Below are 26,781 nucleotides of genomic sequence, written 5' to 3'. Positions count from 1 at the left end.
GCACCCACAGACATAGACTCCTTCGGCAGGGGTATCTCCCCCACAGCAGGAGCTGATAGACACAGGCTACTTTTAATGACATTGGGGATTTCTGACAGCCTTCAGGAAGGAAAAAGGTGCAGAAACAAATAAAAATAACGTCCCACATTTTTGTCAGCCGTGCCTTGCGCTTACCTAAGCCTGACCTTGGTGTCAGTTTGGGGATTGCCTGCCCTGACCACCCTCCTTCCTCTGACATGGTAGTGCCCCATCCAGTACTGCTAACACCATTTCAGCAGGTTGAGCCTACATGGTGCATAATTCTGACAAAAGGAACATTAGGAAACGTTAAAGTGCCTGTCAAGCAGGGCGGGAGGGAGGCCCAGTGGGAGAGAGCAGCATATTCTAGTGATCTCTAAAAGCCAGGAATGCCTGAAATCTCCTCCCGAGGTATGACGGCCATTCTTTTTTTGGCCTCAAGCATGTCACTCATTGTTCTCTTCAACAATTTGGAGATGATATTTGGCTGGCAGAACGTTTTAATTTAATTTATTAGCAAAATTAATAGAAGAGCAGGGTTTTAACCATGAAAGCATTACGAAAACCAAGTGCTATTGTAGGTAATCTCTTTCCAGTTGTCTCAATTTATTTCACAGCAGAAATTACAACAAATACCCACTGGATTTTTTGGCAGTTAGAATTCCACATCTTTTCTGCTAGGGTTACACATTTTCCAGCTACAATCTGATCTTAAGGAAAAGACAAAAAAAAAAAGGCTCACTGAAACTTTACTGTTTACTATAACCAATACTATCTTTTTAAAGCCCTTTTACATTTAACGTTTTGACAGGCACCTTTCACCAGCTGCTGTGCTGTGAATATTCATTTCACCAGATAGACCACACTGGCATCCACAGAAGGATCCAGAAAGAAAGTTAAATATGCTCTCTCTCGCATCCAGACAGAAAGAACAACAGCGAAACATTCTGGGGAAGCCACATAGCACATTACTGACTTATGACATTTATCAATGTTAGATGACTACATTAGGCCTCTATGTTAGCAGACACAAAGGAGTGGTTAAAATAGCATGTTGAAAGAGTCATTTGGCTCTCTGAAGTGGAGAGAAAACTGAAGATAAAGCAAGTCATTAGTTAACATGAATAAGGTCTATGCAGCTTTTTGTAAGAACACTTAAAAGATCTTAGATCTTAGTAATAGGTATGGCATTACTTCACTATCACGGCCAAAAAAAATGTATCCTCCCCATGTTTTCTGCTTCACAGCTACTTTCCATCCCAGAGAGAGTTCACCCACAGCAAAATGATTTTTCATGCATGCATTAGAGCAGGCACTCCAGCAGAACTCTCAAAACAAAGGCACTCACTGAAATCTGGCGCTGATTTTCAGAGCTGCTGAGCACTTAAGGTTTCCAGTGATAGCATTAAGAGACCAGGATTATAAATATCAGCCTGTAGGTTCTTATTCTGAAGCCTATCTATCAGAAATATTGCTACTTTTGCCTCCTCTTTTTATCCCATGAGTTCTTGGCTGTCAAGATGAATAATTAAAAAGACTATTTCAGTCAGCTTTCATATCCACATTACAGACTTTTTCAGCTGGTTCACTCCTCTTGTGATCTTGCTGTTTTTTAGCAAATACACCAGGGAACAGTTTATACATTTGTTTTATAGCTGCCCCGCTGGCTATGTGGAATAAAATCACTGCAATTTACCAATCTAATCCACTTTCTTTGTTAGATTAGCTCAACTTCACCTTCACTTCTGTTTGGTGTGCCTGAATAAACATACAGCTGTATAAGCTTGCATTTGCACACCGCTGACACAAAGGCAGGATCCAACAAGACGGATAATAAACAGAAGCAGAAACAGGCAGTGCTATACCCAGCCTTCCACAGCAAAAGCACCTGAGATGAACTCAAGAGACTGGAATTACCAGAGATGCACTCAGTGCCTGGCACTGAGCTCCTGTGAGCAGACTGCAGGATGCTCCCTGTTGCTGCCAGACTTAGAAGCTCTTTGCCTCAAGCATGGTTAGCCTGAACGAGGTAACTTCCTGAGCACACTGCAAATGATGTTCCCTTTATAAAAATTTAACATTTTCCTGTGTTTGGCCATTCAGTTGGTGCCAGAGGGGATAGTCATTGAATTGGTGGGTGTCCAGGAGCAGGTGTAATCAAACACACTGCTAACTGCTGGGAACGTTCATTTCCCTGCTGTTCATGGAACATCTCAGGAGATCTCCAGAAGCAAATATGTCCTAATTAATAAATATTTGAGTAGCAGAATCTCCCAAGGAATTTGCCCAGAGCCTGCTGAATGTTAGCTCTTGATACAATGGCATTTACAGGGTGGCAAAATTTAAAAGACACTCTGAAGATTTAAAGCAAAAAAAAAACATATATATATATTTATGTCAGACCCTACTCACAGTGGCCATAAGAGCCCCGCATGTGGATTTCTTATACCATATGAGGAAGAAGTTGGTAGAGAAAGAGGCAAGTGATCTGCATGGGGCTGTGCTGTGGAGGAGGCAGCCTGACCCGACACCACCTCAGAGCGAGCCTCGCAGCTGCGGGGAGCACAGCGCCAGAGCCTATCGCTGACCCAAATGCCGCCGAGCGAATGATATCCCAGAACTTGGCATCCAAATCCTGCAGCTACCAAACACACCCTGCTCGAGGCCACAGCTGTCAGTTCTCCACCTAGAGAGAGAGACAGAGAGAAGAGCAGTGGGGAAAAAAAAGGCAGGGGCACTGAGCGCAAGCAATAGCCCACATTATATTAAAGTTTCAGATAGTGGTTGTCCATTCCCCAGAAGCAGATCCTGTCTTGCTGGTAGGATTGTGAACACAGAGGCTCCAGCTCAGACTTGAGTAAAGGGTTATTTCAGAAAAGGGGGAAAAATTATTTTAGTATCGATTGCTTAGCCGCCTGTGTCCTGCAAAACTCTGCTGCTCCTCAGAAATCCCCCGAAAGAACCTGTTGGAGTCAGAGAGAGCATTATTCCCAATAAAATCATTTTTGAAGAAAAATGGCACAACCTAGGAGAGGGTTGGTCTTAGGGACTGAGACCACTGAACACTGGGTTAAGCATTAAGGACCGGGGAAAATAATTTTGCAACAGCCTGGCGTACCGGTGATTGCAGAACCAGCAAACAGGACTGCAAGCAAAGTGTTCACTAACAATCACATACATTCTTACAAAACGTCTACTCAGCAGCATGGCAACGAGCAATGTCTGCCTAGCTGAAGAGTGAGCAAACAGGCTGCTGAAAGATACAGCTACCTCCTTCATAGCTGCCAGCACGTATTGGCTGGGGTAGCCTTTGACTTACGCTAGGCTGTCAGCTAGCAAGCCACAAAAAGCGATGGTACAATCATGCACAGTTAGACTTTGCAAATTAAAATGTCTGTGCATGTACAGACAAACTGTGCCTGCTGTGACCACGTGTGCAGGGTATTGCAAGATTCCTTCATCCCATCAACATCCCTGCCACTGCTTTCCTGAGTGCTCTCAGCATACTGAGTATGATTTCTGTGCTTCACTAATCCCCTTTTGTAGTAAAAAGGATCTATGCTTCTCTTTTGCTTGAAGGAAGGATATTTGTAATTTAATAGTTGTTATAAAATACCCTGAGATCCTGGCATGTAAAGTAGTATTTGAAATTGTAAAGTAATTGTTTATTACTGCTAAGATCACAAACAGAACAAATTAGGTCATCAAACAGAAGAAAAAAAAATAATTTGTTTTGGTATGTTTTTTGAATCAGAAATAAAGAAATAACCATCTTCCCAAGTTTTGTTGCAAAGTACTGAAAACTTCTAAATATCACGTATTTGTTACTCTTAACACAAATGAAAGTCTATTTCTATATAGAAAAGTACGAAAAAATACTCCTCCTCACAGGAGAGAGGTAACTGCTTATACTTCATTTCTACTGAAAACCATCACACTATTGCAGAAACTTCTATTTCTCAAAGTGCAAAGTTGTTTTATTATAATAAAATTCCTGTTAGTGCTAAGAGATAAGCCCAGAGAAGCCCTCTGTGATTTTACTAGAGCTAGCATGCCACATCAGTAGCAATACAATGGCTTGCAGAAAGTAATAAGGGAGTGTTTCTGAGACTCATTGCCTTATACATGACACCAAAAAACGCTTCACTCTCTGAAATCATTTCACAAGTTACCAAACTGAAAACACAATTATAATGAATAGAGTAGTTAATGCAAAATCTCCATTTTAAAGATCTACCCCAATTTGTTATAGCATCTTTATTAAAAACTAAAGAGCTTTAGGGCCACTCTCCATGATATTAAAATCCTACTGCAGTTAAGGTCAACTGGGCATTAGGACAAAATTACAAAATGAAGTACCCACCCAGTCCTTCTCAGTAACGCCTGTATGAAAAGGTTTGATGTACCCCTTGGGCAGAGTATTGAAAATTAGCCGTAGGTGCCAGAAACAAGACTCTAGTAAGGAGAGAGGGGCACGGGAATTCTATTCTGAGAGTTTGCATGTGTTTCCCAACGCTAAAGAAACCTCTCCATTTGTGCCCTTGCGTTTGGCTGCCTTATTTATAACTGGGCTGATGGGCAAGGCAGAATGCATCACATGAAGAAGCTTAAATACCTAAAATACCTGTGCCAAGCAGTAAAATTGTAATACCATCTACATATCTCTAGACGGACCTATAGAAGGACCTACCTTACGGATGTTGGCATAGAAGTTAGAGAGGCTGATTCCTGCATAAATTCTCAGTGCTCCTAGCTGCTCAGTGCTGCAAAATATGCGGACCAAGGGCGGGGACTCTCCTCAAATGTTCTTGGATCACAGGCTCATCTTCACGTTCCAGGATTAAATACCCAGGGTGACAGCACTTTGCTTCCAGACACTGAGGAGAAACTGATCCTGAGCTAACCGAAGTCAATATCAAACTCCCCATAGACTGCATTAAAATCCCATTGGATTAAACATACTTTACAGAAGGGGCAGTTTCTCATCTAAAACATCCACACAGCTCTAAATAAGCTCATTTCCTTTTTCCTCCCACAGAAATCAAAAGAGAGCAGGGCCTTGGGTAAGAGAATATCTTAACTGTATGGTCTCCATCAGCCACTGAAGTATTTTTTAGACCTGTATAATGTACCGCAACCCTGGTACTCAGAAATAACATAAATATTAATACATATTTCACAAAATATTAGCAAGATTAAAGGTAAAATAAAAGGAGCTTTTGATTAAGTCTGTGGATATGATTTTCAGGTTATGTAATTTTACACCTGTCCCAAACACATTGCCACTGTGCGAGCGTATGAAACGGACTTTTCTTTTCTCAAGCTTGTACCCAAGAGAGGTCCCAGCAACACACGTTAACCAGCAATCAATATCAAAGCTCCTTGTCTTCTGCTACCACCGACAGACACTGTTCAGTTACACGGCAAAGCAATTACACCTTGAGAAATGATCAATCGTTAAAAACTCTTCAAGTCATAGCATTGTGTGGATCAGGTACTCCGCTATTACTAATGCTTTTGTCAGAAGATGAAGATCTCTTAAGTGGAGAAAGATTCAAAAGAGGAAAGCATCATAAATGTTTAAGTTTAAAAGCCTGTACGGCTGCATGGCTGTTAAGAGCACTTGCTACAGCTGCACCCGAGAGGAATAAATGGTAACATTAATATTTCACTTCACAGTGATTTCACCAGGACCCATCAGATTAAGTGCATGGTCAAATTCAGACAAACACACAAATAGAAGACTACCACGTCTCAGCTTTACACGTTAATATAGATTAATTTAGGATGAAAACTTACCTCCAAATTTGTGGCGACTTCTCCTAAATAACATGCTGGTCTATTCCTTGAAGTAAAGTGGCCAACTTTTACTAGCTTAGAAAATGAAAACAAGTCTTTCTGATGCAGCAAAGTCTTTGGCTACCAGTGCTCAGGCAAAGTGGTAAGGGTTTGAAGCAATACTCTTCAGATTTGAATGCTGAACCCTGAGCAACTGCTTTTCTAAGATCCCCTGGAACAGCTCTGTTACTGAGAAGCAGAATTTCCACAAAACTAGAAAATGCAGTCAGCCAATGCCAGAGAAGGAAACGGTATGGTACGCTGTAAATGGCAGTTGCTTTACCTTTCTGCAGCCTCATTACTTAGGCAATGGACATGTCAAACTCTGTGAGTAGCAGCTTTGTGGCAGTGCCCCAAGTGTTTCTCAGAAGCTGCTGACCTCTGAGGATGGTGGAACTGCAGACAAACAAAGAGCTCCATGCTTTTGTACAAACACCAGGCAGAACACAGGTTCCTGGTAAGTACCTAGACCAGCTCATAAAAATGTGAATAATTTTATTTGTCTGTAAATATCAGTGATTATTTTCACACATCAGATTTTTACAGCAAGGTAAAAACACAACATTCAGTTGCATTTGCACAGGCTCCCTTATCACGTGAAAAATCTTGGTCATCTACAGCCTCCTTAATAGATGGTCAGTGATACTTGGAGACTTTCCTGGTATCATCATTTTCTGAGATGGGTTTTAAACCCATTAGTAAGGAGTATTTTGTCTAACTATTGCTATTCCATCATTGCAGCAAGTGGCTTGTGATCTACTTGTCACAATGCTGAAATTATCGAGACGTGGAAGCATCCTCTGAATCTCCCATGGCCCAACATCTCAGCAGGCACTCTCCTTATTTGTGTGTATTTATTTTTGGTGTTTGAATGCTGCCTGAAACAATGTGCAAAGGGATTCGTCTCACTGTAACTGGAATACTGCTCCACGAACTATTGGCATCAGCTGAAATGGCTGTGGGCTTACAAATATCATCAAATGCCAGTTCCCAGGATGTGGTCAATAAGTTATTTAGAGCATCTTTTCAGAACCCCTTCCTCTGTTTTATCCCCAGCCCACGCAAGGTCGGCATCACACAGTTCAAAAAGAGCATGGCCTTTTGTGGAATTTACTCCAAATATTCATCAGAGGAAGAAACTTCACCACTTCAGATATATTTTTAGGTGGCGATATTTGACTTCAACTTCCTCCAGGCCTGTCCCCCTGCCCTTTTGATGAATCACAAGTTATCCAAACTGTAACAGGGTTCCTAAAGTAAAAGTTTGGTGAATTCACCCTGACAAGAATTCCTATCAGTGCGCAGGATGAGAATATACAAAAGGATACGCTTTGACTCTAAGAGGTCCTTTAGAAGTACATCACCTTGATAGTTTATTTCTCTACTCTGTTTCAGTAAGAATGCTGAAGCAATTTCAGCCTCAGTAAGACTGAAAATCTTTCAGGCAGCGCTGTCCACTTTCACTCCAGCTGTCTGTCTGGCTGGCAGTTGCTGTTGAATACTGTCCTAGCTGTTCTAACTTAATGTGTGGTCCATCTCATTTGTCTTAGTTCTGCTAGGCTCCTTTGATGGCAAAGATGTCAATCACACAGATCTTTGGCTATGTAGCTTCATCAGATTCAAGTAGCCAACTTCTTTCTTTCCTTCAGCCCAAGTTTAGGGCTCTCCCTTCCACAAGGAAAGACTGCTTCTACAAAGCAGTCACCTCACCTGCTGATTTAATATTAAATGTACTGCACAGGTCTTGTATAAGACAACTGTCTTTTGTCCCCTATACCAAATTTCTTTCAGCTCCACAGAGGATCCTTTTATTGGAACTGGCTCATTCTCAGTATTCGTCCTCCTTGCAGTTCTTGCCTGCAATGTTATAAGCCAAAAGACTGACATATTAAGTATTTCCACACAGAGAACTGAGTGCTCTTCAGCAGGGTGTTTTTATTTTCTACTTGATTTCACTTCTGTGTTTCCTATAGGAATTTTTAATTTGCTACTCATGCATTCTCCTTCAGCACAGCCCTTTTGCTAAGGATCTGTTTGATCAGGTTGCCAGTTTAATGCTCTCTTCCAGGGCAGACTTGCACGTAAGTATCTATATCATAAATTCTTGTTTCATATCCCAGCCACCAAAACTATTGTTTGTGTGTTCTGCTTGTGCTGAGCTCCTTTCCAAAGGTTTATGTACTGATTCTGGGCCTTTCCAGTCTTTTATTAAAAAAAAAAAAAAAAAAAAAAAAAAAGTAATCATTTAACCATTACTCTGTTTTTGGTGGTTTTCCTTGGTTTTTTTTGGCATCACAATGCTGATCAACCCTTGAAAAAAAATTCATGCCTATTCATTTCTTTATGAAGGCCAGAGAGCTTTAAGAATCAACTTTTCTTCTCCAATATCATTTGATTCACACACTTCACTTCTACGCAAATCTTAATTAATACGATACTGAAAACTTTATTCAGTTTGTGACAAGCCAAACTTTTCTTTGAAACACTTCACATTGAGGCAATCTATAGAAATAAGTCATTGTTGGATACACTGGAAAATGTCACTTTTTTCTATCAAGAGACAAAGAATTTTATTAGCTCTCCTTCCAGACCTCTCCTCATGAATTCCCTGTTATAAAGAAATAGTTCGTGTAGATTTTGGACAATGTCTATTCAATCATTGTGCCTGACCAAAACAAAGAACGTTATTTTTCTGGCTTGTGAAAAACGTGGCTTGCATTGTTTCTGCTGATGATTACCCTATCCAAAGAGAATGTCTGCTCCTTGGTCAAAGCGTAAAGAATGCTCAAGCAAGCTAAGGAACAAAAAAGCAACACTTTTGTGAAGAAAAATGTGCCTGTACCCCTCTAGGGAAATTATTTCCTGATGTTGAGAAATAATTTGGCTCGATCAGCCTAAAATATGAGCTTTTTTTTCTTTTTAGTATAATTCAGAATGATTGGCAAAGACCTCTAGGAATTGAGTGTTTTGTGCATATTGATGCAATGCAGACAGGGCAGCAAGCACTGCAACCGCAAGGTGCAAGTGATTCTTAGCCATGAAGTTTGAGTTCCAGAACAAGCAGGAGTGTTACAATTCCGGTGTTCACCCTCCTGCTTCAGAAGGAAGGAAATCGCTCCACCACATCACTTTCATGTGAAAGAACAAGAAATGCCAAAGTATTTTCCTTTTCTAAATCAATCAGTGAGAAAACAGAACAGGTTTCTCAAGACCTAAGAGCGTGCTCTGCAAAAACACCCACAATGTCATTCATGTGTAATCTGAAGCTAGCAGTACACTGCAGGATTAGTCTAACATGGAATACTCTATAGAAGGTTGAATAAAGATAAAATTTGAGATAATTTCAGGAAAGAGTGATATTATTCTGAATTTAATTTGCCATGCCTTTAGCTGGTTGTTTACCGTACTCTCATATTGACCTCTTTCTCCCTCCATGATTTAAACTTCCACATGATCTTAACCACAAGAGACTGGGCTATGAAACAAAAAAATATAATTGGTATGGGTTATTTTTGGAGGCTCAAATGCTTGGCCACATTTTAGCAGCATAAAATTCAGGACACATGACTCAGAAGTTGATCCGATCAGCCCAAGGCATTAGACTTGAGCGTCAATAATTAAATCAGATTCTTACAGAAAAATGCACTTAGCAGTATTGGACTTAATTTCCCTTTTCTTCAACAAAGGTATAATTGTTTCAGAGACTGGAAAATATTACAAAGCAGACTGCACATATTGTTTTGGTCCTGTTTACCAAAACAATATTAAACTGGGAGAATAAACATGAGAGAGTTAAGCAAAAACATGATTTTGAGATTGTTTACGAATTTACCTTTTGAATTATTAGAGAAACAGCTGTGTGAAGACTCCATAGGATTTCTACAACTGCCTGTTTAAATGGAATGGAAAAACTAAAAACATACCAATGAAACACTTGTTTGGATTACTGAATAAGCAAGCCATTGAATTTACAGCATAGTTGCACTGAATCTACTAGTAACTGTCATTTTGGATTGTTCTTACTTTCCATCTAGTCCAGTAGCACATCCCAGGTACCAACAGCCAGTAGCAGAGGCCTCAGAAGAAACTACTTCAGCTCTGAACCAGGCAACACTAGAATACTCTCTGTTCCTGCTCTCAATCCACACATGCATAAAGTCCTTCCTCTCCTGTATTAAGAGAGACAAAAACATTCCATTCTAGTCTTCTCTGGACATGAAATATTTTACCAAGTCCTCTCAGTCACCTTTCCATTAAAAGAAAAACAAAAACCCTATGCCACTAGCAAATTCCTTTCACCCCTCCTTAAAAAGATGTGCCAAATCTTTTATTACTCATCACTTCCAGAATAAAATATTTTCTTGTCAGAGTGTCTTCTACAAAACGTGTTAATTACCACATTGTGGGTAAACTGGTATTCCACTGTTATGAGAGGTTACAGTTGTTTGTACAGTCAGCTCCTTCCATAACACTCTTAAGTCAGTCAAGTGTATTTCAAAAATACCAGACTTTAAGTTAGACCAAATATATTAAACATACACACCTGACAAGTGCTACTAAACTTCCTGCAGTAGTTGGAGCAATTTCACATTCTTTTCTAAACACAAGATTGGGATGTTATTTCATTAAATATATCTTTTTTTTTTTTTTTTTATGCGGTCTTGGGAAAGACAATATCTTTTTGTTCACAGTTGCTTTCTGCACTACCGATTGAATAAAATCCCATACTGAATGTTGATAAGAAAAGTACACAGCATTCTAGAGAGGCTTCTCTCCTTGCCATTCACTGTTTCAGACTGATATTTCAGCTTGGATTTGCCATTGTTTAGCAAGGGAGCCTCTGAGATGTGTAAAAAATATTCTATAAAAAATGAGACAATCATGCCTCCATTCTGACACAAATTCTGATCTTCTGAAATTCAAGGGTGGTGTTGCGTTTTTTTTTTTTCTCACTGATTTAAAGAGAAAATTGAAAACATTTATTCTACTGAAAACTTTACTTTTCAGCAAAAGAAAGTGACAGCACTAGCCTGGAGCTTCTGCAGCTGCCTTGAACACCTAAAATAGCGGAATGCATTCTGTGAGAGAAGGTATCCACGTCAGCAGTCCACAACCAATTAGATAACTAAAAAGGGTTTGTTTTGACATTTCATCTGTGCCCATGGAGGAAATTCAAATTGGTCTACCTTCTAGCCACAAGTCTAACAAATGGGTTGAATTTTAAAAGAAAATCATAGATCACAACAGACTATTGTGGTACATCATATCTAGGATTCGTACCCCAGCCAGAATTGCTACTGATGCATACCCCTCTTTGTTGAGGGGAAAAGAAAAAAAAAAAAAAAAGGCATAAATTACTCTCCCCTTTTCAGTTGATAGGCAATACACTTCAAGAAGCTCTCACAACTTTCACTGGGACACAGGCTTTAATACCAGCTTTACCAGCTTCAAGTAAATTCTTTAAATTTCGCAGTGCCCTTGTTGCATGCTACAATTTTATAGCTGTCCCCACCTTGTCAGAACTGTGTGTGTATATGGAGCTCCACTCATAATATGCAGGCAGAATCCTCATCGTATTTTTATCGTTACCTGTCTGCAGATATCCACACACCCTTGCCGTGTATGTAGCAGAACTGCAAGCAAGAGTTTGTAATACATGGTACCAGCATTCCTTAGTGTATTACACCTCCAAGTTTCTCAGTCTTCTTTTTGTATTTTCTCTCATTTCTTCTCCGACTTCCTCTTATACTTAACAGCTACCCTCATAGTATACAGTCTAAAGATACAAATGAAGAAGGAAGGGTCAGACAAGTACACGGTCATATATAAAAGCAATGCTTTATTTTCACATCAAAACAACTACCTTTTTAATTACTTCTTTGAAAAGGTAATGAGTTTAAAGTGTCCTCTGTTTAATCTATTATAAACAGCCCAAGTCTGAATTGTTTTGCCATTACGTTTTCACAGTATACATGAAAGAGTTTTCTTGGGTGGGAGATTAGGAAAAAAAGCATGAGAATCTTACAATAGTGCAAGGAATACAAATGCAGAATCGATTGCAAGCAACAGCAAGGACTAAACGAGATGTGCCTAAAGTTTGGCTTAGTAAGTGCACATTGAAGACAGGATTGTGGTCAACTCTAAGTGCTGAGACCCGCTGAAATTTTCAGTAAAAATGGGGTCTATTCAGAATTCAGCTCAGTTATTTGATTAACCATCCAATTTTGACACACCCATTGCAGGTAACGTATAAAAAAAAAAAAAGATCTAGCCTTTTTAGTGAAACACAGAATGAACTGAGCTAATAAAGTGCAAAAATATATGAAAGGCGATAGATAACCATTGGTCAATGCCTCTCCAGTTATTCCTACCAGCCAAGCATAGATTATGATCCTCAACTATTCATCATGATGCATCAGTCAGTATTGCATTTCAAAAGACATTACACAAATTGATCATGGGTAACAAAAAATCTGTCTCATAATGGTTCTATGAATCTTAAGAACTTATAATATAAACATTTGCATGTTACCAGAAGTATTTCTTCAGCTCTTCAATTACACCAATTCTGGGTAATGCAGGGTGCGTATCTTTATTAAGTACTCAATTTTTATCAAAATTCCCCAGCTGAAGTGCTGTTTTGACATGAGGTACAGAAGCACATCCAGGTTATTTAACTCCGTTGTCTCAAGGACTGTGGAAAAAATAATGTATATGGTGTTCTATTGAAAGAACGTGCCTTCTATGATATATTCCATCTTTGATATACTGATAGCACATGTGGCCACAGAGATCCACTCTTAACTTCAGCACATATTAATTCCACAAGGATTAGTCAAACCAACTGAACTCTCAAACCAAATGAGCTCTCTCAAATGAGCTTTGCACTGCCTCAGTCTGATATATTGATACACACCATCTAAAAAACAGGTGATGGCATTTTTGAACTCCAGAATTAGATTCAAGTTTCTTGCAAAGTTTTAAAACCTGAAATCAAATATTCTCTAGAAATTTAAAAAGTAAATATAATTGCTCCTATTTATGACACAGTGTTTTTAATGGGGAACACCTTCAGCAACAACTACCAACTATACTATTTATATGGAGAATAGAAGGCAAATAGTGTAACACTTCAGGTTAACACTTCAGATCTCCTGTTTAAAATTTGTCTGAAAAACTGTTTGTGATAAACTAAACTACGTTTTTGACACAAGAAGAATTTATTTTCCCTTAAAAAAAAATCCCTAATTTCAAGAAAAGTGCCGATGTCAAAATACTTCACTCAGAAAACTAAAAAGGTTTTTGTTGCAATCAAAATTATGCAGAAGGAAAAAAAAAAAAAAAAAAAACAGATAGATCACTTTTTAAACACACATACTAATAACACAGAATGAAACATCTAGGTTAATCCTAAAAGGGCACACAAACTAATTTTGCACTTTCAAATACCATACCTTCTTCCTTTGCATATCCCATGGTCTCAGATGCTCATTCTATTACCCTTGACTACTGAGCACAAACATGTAGATGTTATAGAGATTTTTGAGTGTGTTTATTTTCTGCCATGGGTTTATGGATTTTTTTTTTTTCCCTCATGAAACTATGCCTTACAAGTCATGCTCTCCAATATTCCAACAGGCAAAAATTAATCCTAAATCAATGATACCAACATATGATATTCAATGATACCAACAAATGATATTTTGAAGTTAACTAACTAAGCTTTGGTTTTCAGCTTTAAAACAATATTTCTCCCTCTGGAAAAAGGGAATGCCCAATTTCCAAGCAAAATAAACAGTTCTTCTAGGTATAAAAAATCCAAGAAAAGAGTACAATTTTCATTTTTAGGAAATACCGCGGTTCCTGGCTCACACATACTTCTGGCCATAATACCCAAACCTAAAATAACAAAATCCTGTTATTTACTTCAGGCATTGAAAAAGCAGCCTCAGAATAGACAGTCCGTTATTATCAGTAACAGGCAATTCTGTATTCATTATCATCATCAATATTAACACTGGATTTTCTAAAGATTGGGAAGCATGCTCATAATTAACTTTTATTATGCTTGTTAAACTTTGCTACACGTTCAACATGACCTGACGACATCATTCTACTCTATCTCAAAGGACACTGTAATACTACAGTGTAGTATGTAATACTGTGCAATATCTACATAACATACAGCCATGTAACAGTCTGTCTTGTATTACACAATGTCACAACATTTTCTCAACAGAAATTTCTGAAATTGCTGTATATAGCCATCTGCATACAAGTAAATTCTAAGGCTGAGATTTTGCAACAAGATCATTTACCGTAAATTCACACAATTAATATCTAGTATCTCTCCTAGAGTCACTCATAATGATAGCTTACTTGAGCTTCAGAATACTAAAAGAAGCTCCTTCACCACAGCATCTCCAAAATGACGATATGATGTATGTATCAAAACTCCCAAAAGTTCATGAACTGCGGCTACCTACTTTCAGTCTTGATTAGCCCAAAATCACTTCCGATTCAATGTACTGCACAGAGCTGCATGGCGTTTTTAAACAAAGCTTCAACCTCAAAGTTCTTTGAGCTGTTTTCCTATTATTTCAAAATGCATAGTTTTTATGAAAGTTGTGATTAATATTTGATTCAAATGAGCACATCATACAGTGAAATGAGAGAAAACAGAACAATATTTTAATGAAACAATGAAATAGAATATCTTTAACTAAGTAAACATTTCATGCTGTACTCATCTTTCAAAAAATGTCATTCCTCCGCATCCAAAGTCACAAACAAAAAAGAAAAATCATTAGGCAACATTTTCCTTCTGTTCCCCCTCTTGCCCACCCCTCTATCCATCCAGTAGAGTCCGTGATATCAGATGGCATGTTCTGACTACCACCTGGCACCAACCCACTTCCAGATGCAGTATCATCACTTTGGACTAATTTTACCCCCTCCATCCGCACCCGTGTTCAACAGAGGTACTCAGATCTAGAGCCTTCACTTTTGAAAGTCATTTGAGAATCCATGCTTGACCTAGAACAGAGGAGAAGTCTTTCTGATTCATCGGTGTACCTTCGTGCCCAGAGCTCCCCTCCTGCATTCACTGCTCGAGGCTTGAGAGAGAGAGTTTCAAACTTTACATAGGTCTCTTTTGCAAGGTCAGCTTCCTTAGCAGTTTTGGGTTTCACACGGAGTTTTAAAACTTTGTAGAGTAAGAAAATTATCAAAGGTAAAACAACCACGCATGCTGCACTGCTGGCCAATATCAAAATAGGAAACTGAGATGTGCTTTCATCATTTAACCTATCAGTAGTGAAAATAATGCACTGCTCTTTTGTAGGTGGCACTCCTTTGGGTGAGACGCATGCCATATACTGAGTACTAGGTTGCAAACCTTCAATTGTGACTTTGTTTTTACTAGGATCCGTGCTCAGAGGCAACATGTCTTTATCACCATACTTTGAATATAACACAGTCACTGCAGCGTTGCTTGAGTCATTGACAATTTTCCAAGTTAGGGTCACTCTTTCATCTGTTTCACTGATCACTTTTAGGTTCTTCACAGTAACATTTTGCTCAGCCATAGCTGCTGCCTTCTCTTCACCTTTTTCACTTGCCTCCTCGATCTGCTTTGTCTCCTCGCCTTTCTTGCTCATCTCCCCACTCTGCTTTTTGCTTCCACTTGTCACTGCCTTCGAAATTTTCTTTCCATCAACCACGGGCCTGGATTGCTTCTTGTCGGTAACCCTGGCACTCGTTGATCTTTCAGTGGTAATCAGTGCTGTGGTGGTTAGCGTGGTGAGAAGAGGTGTGGTGGTTCTCTCAGGTCCCTTCTTGGATTCCCCCACTGTGGCATTCTGTCTCTCTGCCTCCTGCTTCCTTCCGTATTTCTGTGGCGACACAGTTGTGGTAACTACACCAACCACTGTGACAGTGACGGCAGCTTCTGACATTCCTGCCAAGTTCTTCGCCTTACATCTGTATTCTCCTGCATCCTTGTATGAAATCCCTGTCAAGCTTATTATGGACCATCTGATACCCTCTCCAGGTGTTTCTTGAATTACTGTAGAAAAACAGAGTAAAACATTATAAAAAGGGAGATAAAGAAAAAAGTAAACATTATTCAACTATTTTTTTTCTATTAATTATTTCTACCAGAAGGAATCATATATATTAAACATTTTTAAAAAATCAACAAATTTACACTAACTATGGAACTCCCTGCCATATTATATTCTTGCAGAAAAGTGCTCAGTTTAGGTCAGAATGGAATAGAATGTCAGGAGGAATTACAAGAGAGTAAGCAGTTTTATTAAATAAAAGAAATACAAATAAGGAGAATTCAAAATGACTTGAAGCCAATTAACTATGAAATACAAGTCTCACTGAGTAAATACAAGCAACACTGAGCACACTAACTATTTAAAGAATTTTGGGAAGTTACCTCTGTCATAAGATAATTCAATACTTTGGACTACTACCCTCTTCAGAACGAAGAGTTAAGATAACTGCTAACTACTTTGCCGTAACAAGAAACTTTTCTGTTTGTTACTGCATAAATCCACCACAGTACATCACAGCACGAATGGTATTAGACAATCACAGCCTCATTAGCATTCCAGGTAGGCACTGTGAATAAGCAATAAATATTTGCAAATAACGTAGAAAACTTGTTTATGGGAAATCCCACATTTACAGTTCTGTGTTTTAAGTAGCTCAGTTACAGCCTCACTATTTTTTTTTATTTTATTTTTTTTATCATCATGAACATTTTGAACCAAAAAGAAGATTTCAGTAACGAATGTTCCTCTCTGCTTTTCAGCTTCTGAATTGGTACCCAGCTATCCCAACCTCTATTTTCCCTTATTCTCCCCGCCTTCACCCATTTCTTCCCAACACAAACTGCTGTTATTACAGACCACAACCAGAATCAGAACAGTCTGTTGGACCCAGACAAAGAATTGCCAGTATGGTGTGATACCTGGTCCGCTGTCACTTAAGATAACAATCTCAGAGTACAAGCAACCTAATAACTTCAGGCTCTCCCATTTCCTATAAAATGGCTATTCCTATAAAAGAGCTATTATACCTGTATAGTTCACTGGTATATTGTCTGACCTAGTCCACGTAAGCTGCGGCGTTGGGTACCCGGTTGCATCGCAGCGTAGCAGAACATTGCTTCCCAGCGGGGAGGTGATTTTTGTTGCCGATGTCATCACGGATGGCTTAAGACACTGCTCTAACTCTGCTCTCTGGAACAAGATCCCTGCCAGGTTCTCAGGTCCGCTACATGAAACCAGTGGATCAAGAAGGACAATTGAGGTGTCCACAATTTTGGAAAATTCAATTAGCTTTGAAATGCGACAGTCACAAAACCATGGGTTGTCCTGCAAACCTGAAGGAAGAAGGGGAGTGGAAAAAAACAAAAACAAAAACAAAAACCGAAATTGTTGTTAGGCAATATCTGAATATTGTGATTATAGTATGACACACGACTATCACCAAGTATAATCAAGGAGAGACATAAGCCTGTTCTGAATCAATCTTTTTCAATTTTTCTTTTTTTTTTTCATAAGCTAGTGGGGCACATTTTGCAGATATGAAAAAGATTACAGATGTTTATTAAGCTAAACCTTTTATTCACATAAATTTACAGGAGCGTAGTAATAAAATGGCACTACCTTTGCTTAACTTTCCTATTTTTCTAGGAAAAAAAGCACTTTGAAAAGACGTCTTAAGACTGATGATACATTTTCACCTGCCTGCAGCTTCTGAAGAGGGAGCTTCTCAGGCTGTTGCACCTTGTCATTCCCCTCTGCTCTTAATGCCTCTTTGGGCTCTTACAGTTTGATCTTCTCAGGCCCTTTCTTCCATGCTTGCAGAGAACATGATGATTTAAGGGTTTAGGGCTTACACGGATATATTTGCCCTTTGAAAAAAAGGATATGGGCTAAGAAGAAAAAGCTTTAGGCCAATAACATTCTTATCTGACTCTGAAGCATACTGATATTCTAGAAAACTGGTTTTAGTTTAGGACAGTCTCTGACATACATTCAAAAAAAATAGGAGAACAGAGGAAAATAGGAAGGACCCTGGAAAAAGTTGGCAGCTATAACATTTTTGTGATGGCATACAAGAACAATCCCTTTCTTCTGTTATAGGCTATAACATTTGCCTCTTAGTTCCAACATCTATGAACAGGAGACTTCCCCTCTTGATGAAGTTATCATGGCAAAACAGGGTAGCTATTTCTGAGAAATATGTCCAAAGCCTCAGCTGGTGTCCACTACTTGGCTACGTTGACCTCAAGAGAGCAACACCCAATTTACCAGGTAGAACTCCACCCAGTGTCTCACGCAGGAGTTCAATTATTTTCTCATTTGATTTCTGCTTTTGGGCATAACTTCTTCATTTTATTCTAGCATTAACAATAAGCAGAACTTACAGACTGAAATGAGGGATGGTATGCAAGAGCCTTTTGCTACTGAATTTACTGATTGGTGCAAGAGACAAGTCACAGTAAATAATTCAAAACAAAGAGAAAACTGAAACACTTGCCAATATTGTTCAGGGTATTTCTAGGAATTATCAATTCAGCTAACGGGAAAACTCTGCTTTTCATTGTGGAAGAAACCTACTGATGAAAGAGGACATGAATAATTAACTAGCAGTTCCTTCTATCACCTGACCAAGATTAGTTTATTTTAAGCATCACGGCAGTGATTGGTTAAAGCAGTGGTAAACCCCAATTAATCCCCGCTCTTTAAAACAAGACCTGACCTGAAGGGATTCCATGACTTTGACGTCACAATCCAATTTCACCCCTTCCAGACACAGGAGATTTTACATCCATCTATTCACCACCTACTGCTTTCAGGAACGGAGAAGGAGAAATCAAGAAAACTGTATCAGCAACCACTTTTCTTTAAAAAAAAAAAAAAAGTAAGAGAATAATCTCCAAAATATACAACTGATTTTCTGTGAATGTCAAACATTCACAAGCAAAAGAGATCTCATCCGAATGTCTTCCATATGTCTAAGCACATCAATTATTTTCAATCAAGCATATGCGCGTAGCTATTTGTGCTCATCTTTTACGTTAGGGGAGCTTTAGTTTGTAAGCTAGAGATAACATTTTTTCATTCTCACTTACTTATTAGGGGCCAATTTTCATCACCAAGTGCATTTGAAAATGAAACTCCCCTTAAGGTATGAGAAGGGAGACAAGATCCCCCAGAAACAAGGACTCAACTGAGAGTCCTCTGTAACAAATACATGGGAAAAGCACAGGAACTCTCCTGTACATCCTTGGTACTGCCTGGAAAGGACAGAAGCATGGGGCTGCTGGGCTACAAGTGGATGGCAGGGCAGGAAAATGTAGGTCCACGGCATTAATCAGGACTGATCTGCAGCACTGGTAGGGAATCGCATCTCACATGCAAGGCAGCAGGCTTTCCCTTCCAGTGAATGATACTAAAAATATTTCTTCTGCTACCCTTCTGTCGCCTACATGCTTTGCTACAGGAAAGGATTTTATTATTATTATTGCTTCTAATACTAATGCAGTGCTGAAAGATCTTTCAAAGCTATAAATACATGGCTTTCGTGTTCTCCCAGTGTCTAAGAGGAGAATCAAAGCTTCTGCAATCTAAACAGAGTAACAGAAACAGGCAAAATAGAAGGCATGGCAAAGCAAAGCCATTAGAATAGGTGGGCGTTTAGTCTAAGATACAGGTTTGATCATCTCAGATCATTTGAAAGCCTGGTTTCAGTGGACAAAGAAAGCTGTCATCCCAGAGGAGACACTACTTTTGTGTTTCGGTGCAAAGAAAGAGCTATTTCAAGCTAGTCGTCTCATCTCCCCATCCATCATGTTGCCCGCTGGAACTGGCTGAAGAAGCAGGACATATATAAATATATAATACACAACAGCCACTGGAGTTCCTTCCTTGCCTCCATGGCTCATTCCTTCTATTTATTTGTGTCTTGCCAATACCTGGCAGTATACACGTTATCTGCTGTAAAACATACACAGCCATTGTAAGTCATCGAATTGTGTAAATTCCCAAAATAAAAAGATAAAAGCATGACTGACTTGGAAGCAAGGATAAAACACTGATTTTGCTTACACTTCAGCTAGCTATTGAAGGGAAAACAAATGGGAACGTAAACTTCACAGCTTGTGTTTACAAGGTGGTAGAAGTGAGAAAGAACACATGAAAGAATAAAGAAAAGGTTACAGAAAGGCAAAAGTTGAAGAAAATGGGAAAAAATTTGGGTGCTCTAATAAAGAAATGAAATAGGAAATTATTTCCCTGAGGGAATTCTAAGAAGAGACTATAAAAATAACTATAAGTCCCCAGCAGCATGTGTATCTGTTAGAACACCAAGTATTTATAAATTCTGGCTTCTTTTGCAGAAATATTAAGGCAGCTTACTGACCTGAGTAAGAAATATTAACCAAGGCAAAGCAAGCGTTGATAAATATTTCTGCATTGCAATATACCAACGCAATGTATGTTAACATCAAATAAGGATCATAAATCAATCTACTAAAAAAAAAATAAATACAACCTTCCTTTAATCTAGGTTTAGCATACTTTAAATTTGCTCCCAGATTTATATGTATGCTTGCTTGTACAGGGGCAAGTATGTGTCTATACATGTGGCTGCACGCGTATTTTTGTGGTCTTCTCAGTAAGCAGGATTTCCCCACGCTGTGTCAATATGGACTTTAGCATTTGAAACAGCTATGAGCAAAATTTCCTTTGTAAATCAGTAACCAGTCTCAGACCATAGCTCGTACAATAGACTGTGTTTCGGTTGCTGCAAAATGGGAGTACATGAAATATCTGCGTTTTTGGCCAATGGAAACATTCACCACAGCTTGGGCCAACCTACCCAAGGCTATCCTCTAGCTGAAGCTACAGAATTTTTGATCCATGGTTCCAACCAGTAAATCCCACTCCTCTCACTGTGTCCCAGTGCATCCAACACACTGTAATTGCTAGGGAATTGCTTCATTTTGGGAAGAGTGGCATCTACCCCATAGCCCAGCATAACCAGTGGGATCCTGATGGACCTGCTGAGTTCCCAATTTTTGGCACCTCTACACATAACAGAGGCAAGATTTCATCTAACTGCTGCTCTGTCAAATCCTGGACCCCTCCGCTCCTCCCAGTGACTCACTAGATGTAATTTTCCATATGGAAAACGCTGCTACTATCATTCACGCCAGAAATATCAATCTCTGTACAGCAGCCAATGCTGAAACTTAGCTGTGATTTGGATCAAAGAATTAGCTTATAGCGCCAGTGCTAACCGAGAGAGGGCCAGATGAACTCACACTCGGCTCCCTTGATCGTTTCCACTGTTTATTGTCAGCTCATTCCACAGCTTTGTTTTGAATTCTTCCAAAGGGCGATCTCCAAGATGAGACCAGGAACTGAGCGTGCTCTGGGGACTGCTGCCTGAAGGGAGCATGGGTGAGACCACATCCAGAACGGCTCCCTCCATCCTGCTCGTTCTCCCAGTGCAAGCCCAGCAGGCTTTGAGCCTTCAAACTATGCTGGACTGGCAGGCGCACGTCAGGCCTGTAACACAGGTGCTGTGTCATAGTACAAGGGCACGGCTCTGTGGTTTGCAATGCCATTCATGCTTTACTTCAGCCAGTCTGAGCTGAGAAAAAGACACTACTACCACCCCCTTACATTTCAGAGACACCAAAACATCCCATCAGGCCCACAGAAAACCAAGGGGCAATTCCTACAAAACATGGAAGAGCCAACCAGCTTTAAAACCAGAGCCAGCCCTAAGGATGAGAGCCAGAGAGAACCACCCAGCCACGGGGCCAGGAATCACTCCTCGAGCCCCTTCCTCACAGCACGGTGCCCACACTGAGGGGCAATCGAACCACCCTGAAGTGCAGAGGTTAGGAACTGGCACAAGGAGGTGCTAATTTGCCAGTCACCAGGCAAAAACAGCCCATGGCTTCTCCAAGAGGCCTCGAAGTGCACACAGGGGAACATAAACTTTCTCTTACATGCAAATCTTGATGCTCAGTCAAGACATTACAGATAAAATTGCCTCCTGGTGTTATAAAATACGTATGCACAAATGAGTTTGGGGGCTTTGCAGTTGATGATGCTGTTAATTAAATGCAAGTGACAATCTTATTTTGCCAGAAGTAGGAGAGGAGCTAGTTCAAGCCATAACTGCTTGCACTAAGCAGAATCTGACTGTTGTTTTCCTGACTAGACAAAAGCAGCATTTATTTGCTCTGGGTTCCAGCTTCTAGCAGAGCTCTGGCTGCAGTTACCATTCCTGGTAGGTACACGGGCCAGACCGAACGCTCCCACAGAGCACCACTCCTGAGCACCAAAATGAGTGCTGTGTGCAATTGTGGGCATTGCGTTTTTAAGAGAAAGTTTTAAAAAAGAGTCTAGAGGGAATCAGTAAATATGGTAAGAAATGAAAAATCTCACAGTTGTCGACAAGAAACAGCTGATAGAAACGGTGAGACTAGCTGAGAAAGGAAAAGGCAAATGGGAATGGAAAATACCTGAAAGGTTACCATAAGAGAAGGCAATTCGTTTTTCTGCATGCCCATCTCATGTAGGACAAGAGGTAATCAGCTTAGTTTGCAGTAAGGGAGATTGGGGTTGGATATTAAGAGAAACTTTCTCACTGTGCTGCTAGATAAGCACTGGATGAGGTTACCAGAGAAGGCTCTGGAGTGGTCTGCCGGCAGGCTTGGAGAACAGCACTGGCTTGGCCAAAGGTTAGCAAGAGCTCAGCTCACCTGGATCTGCACCCCAGCAGGACAGAGGCCTTTTTGAAATCCTTCCTAATTGCGTGCTTGTGATCCTTGCCTCCACTTCAGAGGGGGGAAGGAGCATCTGTGGGGTATGACCCTCCTCCCTCAGCCTCCAGCAGTCCTGCAGAGGTGTGAGGGGTGTCGGAGAGGAAGCCACGTCACACCTTGCTCCAGTTGTTCTCAGCCAACATCTCCTAGGGCTGGAGCATTACAGAGACACCTCGACTCCCAGGGCAACCTTCTCGTTGTTTTTTTTTCCAACATTACATTCCAAAAAACTGACTCCTCTATAACTGTCCATCAACAACAACCTAAGGATGAGCCTCTGGCTATGGGTGTGAGTGGCATAACTGCATCATTGAAAACTATTATCTATTAATATAGATAATAAAACTTACACCTAGTCGAGACTAAACTTGTCAAAATAACCAGCAACATTGAAAGCATTACACACTTTCTAATCTCCAGAGGAGGGGAATTTTTTTTTTTTATTCACTACAGCGTTTCTTACACAGCAAGCTCTGTATGTCTGCACTGAGAAGCAGGCATATGAAGGCTATACACCACCACCAAGTTATCCACAGCTTGCCTGAGGTAGGCTGACTCAGCGCACGGACAATGGAAGTACCACCAAACCATAGTCTCAGATCCAAATCTATGACGACTGCGCAGAGCCTCCCTCTGAGTGTAATATTAAAAAAGGAGAAGCAAGGCTCAGTTTGTGCCTGGCACGCATTCCTCTCTGCGGAGCTGTGCCCAGTTGCAGTTCATAAAGGAAAATGATCCAAAGGTTGCACCCTAAGTCTCTGGAAAAGGCAGTGCTTGTACCAGAGGGGTTGCCAGGACTAAAGGGAGCTGGCAAAGTGTGCGCACAAACAGAGCCTGCAGATGTGTGGGCAGAGGGGGAGGACAGGCAGGCAAGGGGAGGAGAGTGTGTGGTTTATTGTGTTTTGTTTGTTTGTTTTATATATTTATTTATTTATTTAGTAGTAGCAGCAGCAGCAGCGAGAGCTACGTAAGAAAAGGCAGCTGAATAACCTCTGGGACTCCCACATGAGGATATAGATCATCAGGAGGATTAGATCCAGCACAGTCAGCTTCGAAGCTATTGCCTCCTTTAGCCTTCAGTGTGGGGACAGGGACACCAAGTTGGACTTACAGCCTTTTTTAAAAAAAAAACAAACAAACAAACAAACAAAAAAAAAAACAAACAAAAAAAACTGCATAAACCAAGATCCTTTCAACGCTGCAGATCTACAGTTCCATGTATGTGGGGAACCTGTTCAGCCCACATGCTTCTATTGAGTTAATTACATACAATCTTGTCTGGAAAAGAGCTTCAAGTTACAGTTTCTGCTGAGTATCGGCTTCAGATCAAGAAGGTGGGACTACTGGGCAGCACAGGGCAGGGCAGACCTCTACCCATGGGTCCAGCACTCCTGCAGTTAGTCTGTGGGGTGCCAGCTATTACCTGGCGCTGGTTTTCCCTTCTGCCTGCTACACTACACTACAAAAATGCCAAAACATGCACTTACAAGACAGAAAAAGAAAGCTATTGATGGACCTCATCCAGCCATGCTCTAAAACTGAAGAGAAAAGGGTTACCTGAAAGGCTAGGAAATGAGCAGAAAGTGTAAGATAGAGCACAATGCCACAAAAAAAAAAAAAAAAAAAAAAAAAAAAAAAAAAAAAACTGATGGGGTGGTCTACTAGAAACTAGAGATGGAATAAAATTATGAACCATGACAGTCTGGCCAAACTATTCTTAAACCCTCACCTTAAATACTACAGAAAGTACTGTGAAGTGGAATGCACTAGAGTCCTGTTTTTCCTCTTGTATTCACAACATAAACTGGCAAAACTTGAGGATAATCAGCCAGCTTTAGAGCAAGCAATTCAAAGCCAACACAAGTCATGGGAAGCGCAGAGCTGCCCTCTCTCAAACCACCACTCTCTGCAGCACTGTGTTTCAGGACAGAATTTCATATATACATTGACTCTAGCTACTCATTTGGCTTGTGAGCCACTGGAAAAAACAGCTGCAAGTGTTTTAAAATTCGTTTTAAAATTTTCTGTCACCAGCAGAAAATAAACTAATTGCAGAGCAAACCAGAAGGATGACCTGGATTAAAACCCTCCTGAATCTCATGTGGGTCCCCTTGCTGCATAACATTTAGGAGCATGTTAAGAAGGAACGAGACGGGCTCTTTACCATACCCAAAATGACCCTCTGGGTCTGCAGAACATCCGTGCTCTTGCGGGGGACAGCTTCTGAGAAGGGGGGCCAAACGTCCATCAGGTCTGACGGCAAGGTGGTCAGCCTGTTGCTGGATATGTCCAGGTAGGTGAGGTTCCTCAGGTACCTGCCAGCATCGGCCGGGATGCTGGTCAATTTGTTGTTGTGCAAGTCAAGAGTCCGCAGGTTGGGCATCTCTGCCAGAGATTCCCAGGGGAAAGTCGAGAGCAGATTACCGTCCAGCCGTAGCTCATGCAGCTGCTTCAAGTTGTAGAAGCTGCTGATATCGATGTTGGCCACGCAGTTGTAAGTTACCCACAGGTACTTGAGATCTACTAGGTAGTAAAAGGCTTCGGTCGGGATCCTTCGTATGACAGTTTTTTCTATTCGAAGTTTTACAGTGTCCACAGGAACATTCACGGGGATCTCAAACATGTCAGGGTCATTGCAGAGCACAGACCTAGCATTGTACAACAGAAATAAGAAAGAGGGTTCTGCATTTCTTTACCACAAAATTTATTTCTGATTTAAATGCAAGTGCTATTAATTTCTGCAACACTACCGGCAGAATAAGAAGTGACTAATCAAGAACAGTCTGCATTTAAAATTTAAGATGACAAATGTGGATTTTCTAAAGAGAAAAATGAATATAAATAGCAATGATACTTCTATATGAAATCAAGATTTGTCTTATTCTAAACCGCATAAGCACCATCTTCTATCATTTCACTGGCAACTGAAAAGTAGAAGAAATTATGTAAGGAATAATACATGTATGTACCTCAAGTGGGAGCTACTTGGCATATTTTACTAAAATTAAGATTATTCAATACTAGTTTTTCCACATGGTGAACACTCAAAGTATTTGCATACCTTCCTTTACCTTTCAGAATAGACCAAAAATTGAGAATGTTAGCATATTTCTCTAAATGAGAGATTTCTAGCTGTATTTCTGGTGTCTTAATAGAAACAACCTGCTTTTCAGAGTTTCTAAGGATGTTCTGTTCCCATGATTTCAGTGAAATGAGATTTCTCAGAATCTTCAAGAGTCAGGATGTTTCCCTTCCTCTTAGGTATGTTGTGTGCACACAATTAGTTTAAAGGTTTCTTGACGGGACGAGAATCTATCTTTAATTTTCTCCACCTTTTCCTCTATATTCTTCTTCTATTTTACTTTCTTCTCCTGCAGCTTTATACTAGATATGTTGTGACAATAAATAGGTGGAACAGTATCTCACAAAATTGACATGACAACATCATCAAATTAACCTAATTCTTCATTACCCAGTTACATGATTTTCCTGCAGATTAAGAAAAGAAGAATCTACTGTAGTTATTTAAACCAGAATCACTTTACAGTAGACAAACAGTTTTGCAGAAATAGAAAGGACATTAAAGGAGTAGGAAAATCAAGGAGCAGAAAAAAAAAAATTGCCTTGTGCAAAAGCTGAAGATTTAGAGTAGCTAGCTGTTAAAAACAAAGCCATTAAAACAAAGCATAATGACCATCTGCTCCTATTCAGGATCTATTCAGGAGCCATGTAACACTAAAATAAATTATGCCATTATTTCTAAGTAACTATGCTAAACTGTAATTTGCAGTGTACAAGAGAATGTTATTTCCAGTGTCCTCAATCCTTTTGCCTTGTATAACAGATAATAAAATGCATACCTTGTTCCAGTGCCATCACTTCGGCCATGGTAAATGCAAGTGCATTGTGAAGGACAAAAACCACATGCTTCTTCAAGAAAGCTCATTATGAGGTGTAAGTAAAAAAACAGATACATGGCTTCTTCCCAGCAGAACTGACACACAAAAAAATTTTTGAAAACTTTATTCCTATGCACTCATGTGCAGTGTGCTAGAAAT

The 26,781-nt window shown here is 39.9% G+C and overlaps 1 protein-coding gene across 1 annotated transcript; it reads right to left on the bottom strand.

Annotated features, from left to right (window-relative positions):
• Positions 1-14,705: 14,705 nt before the first annotated feature.
• On the bottom strand, positions 14,706-26,763 carry LRIT3 (leucine rich repeat, Ig-like and transmembrane domains 3). The gene is made up of 4 exons (XM_084517747.1): positions 26,584-26,763; positions 24,893-25,371; positions 16,949-17,254; positions 14,706-15,922 (listed from the first exon to the last, which is right to left on the bottom strand). The coding sequence occupies exons 1-4, from the start codon at positions 26,697-26,699 to the stop codon at positions 14,829-14,831; spliced, it is 1,995 nt and encodes a 664-aa protein (XP_084373873.1). The 5' UTR covers positions 26,700-26,763; the 3' UTR covers positions 14,706-14,828.
• Between the last annotated feature and the right edge of the window lie 18 nt (positions 26,764-26,781).

The sequence above is a fragment of the Aythya ferina genome (genome assembly GCF_964211825.1).
Source record: "Aythya ferina genome assembly, chromosome: 4".
Classification (NCBI taxonomy): Eukaryota; Metazoa; Chordata; class Aves; order Anseriformes; family Anatidae; genus Aythya; species Aythya ferina.
Note: the sequence above shows the minus strand (reverse complement) of the source record. Positions and strands in the feature narration are given on the sequence as shown.

Coding starts and splice junctions, on each gene's coding strand:
- LRIT3 (XM_084517747.1), bottom strand. CDS start 26,699: ATGTATCTGTTTTTTTACTTACACCTCATAATGAGCTTTCTTGAAGAA. Junction 17,255..24,892: donor GACCCAGAGGGTCATTTTGG/GTATGGTAAAGA, acceptor TTCTTCCTTCAG/GTTTGCAGGACAACCCATGG. Junction 15,923..16,948: donor TATACCAGTGAACTATACAG/GTATAATAGCTC, acceptor GTTTTTCTACAG/TAATTCAAGAAACACCTGGA.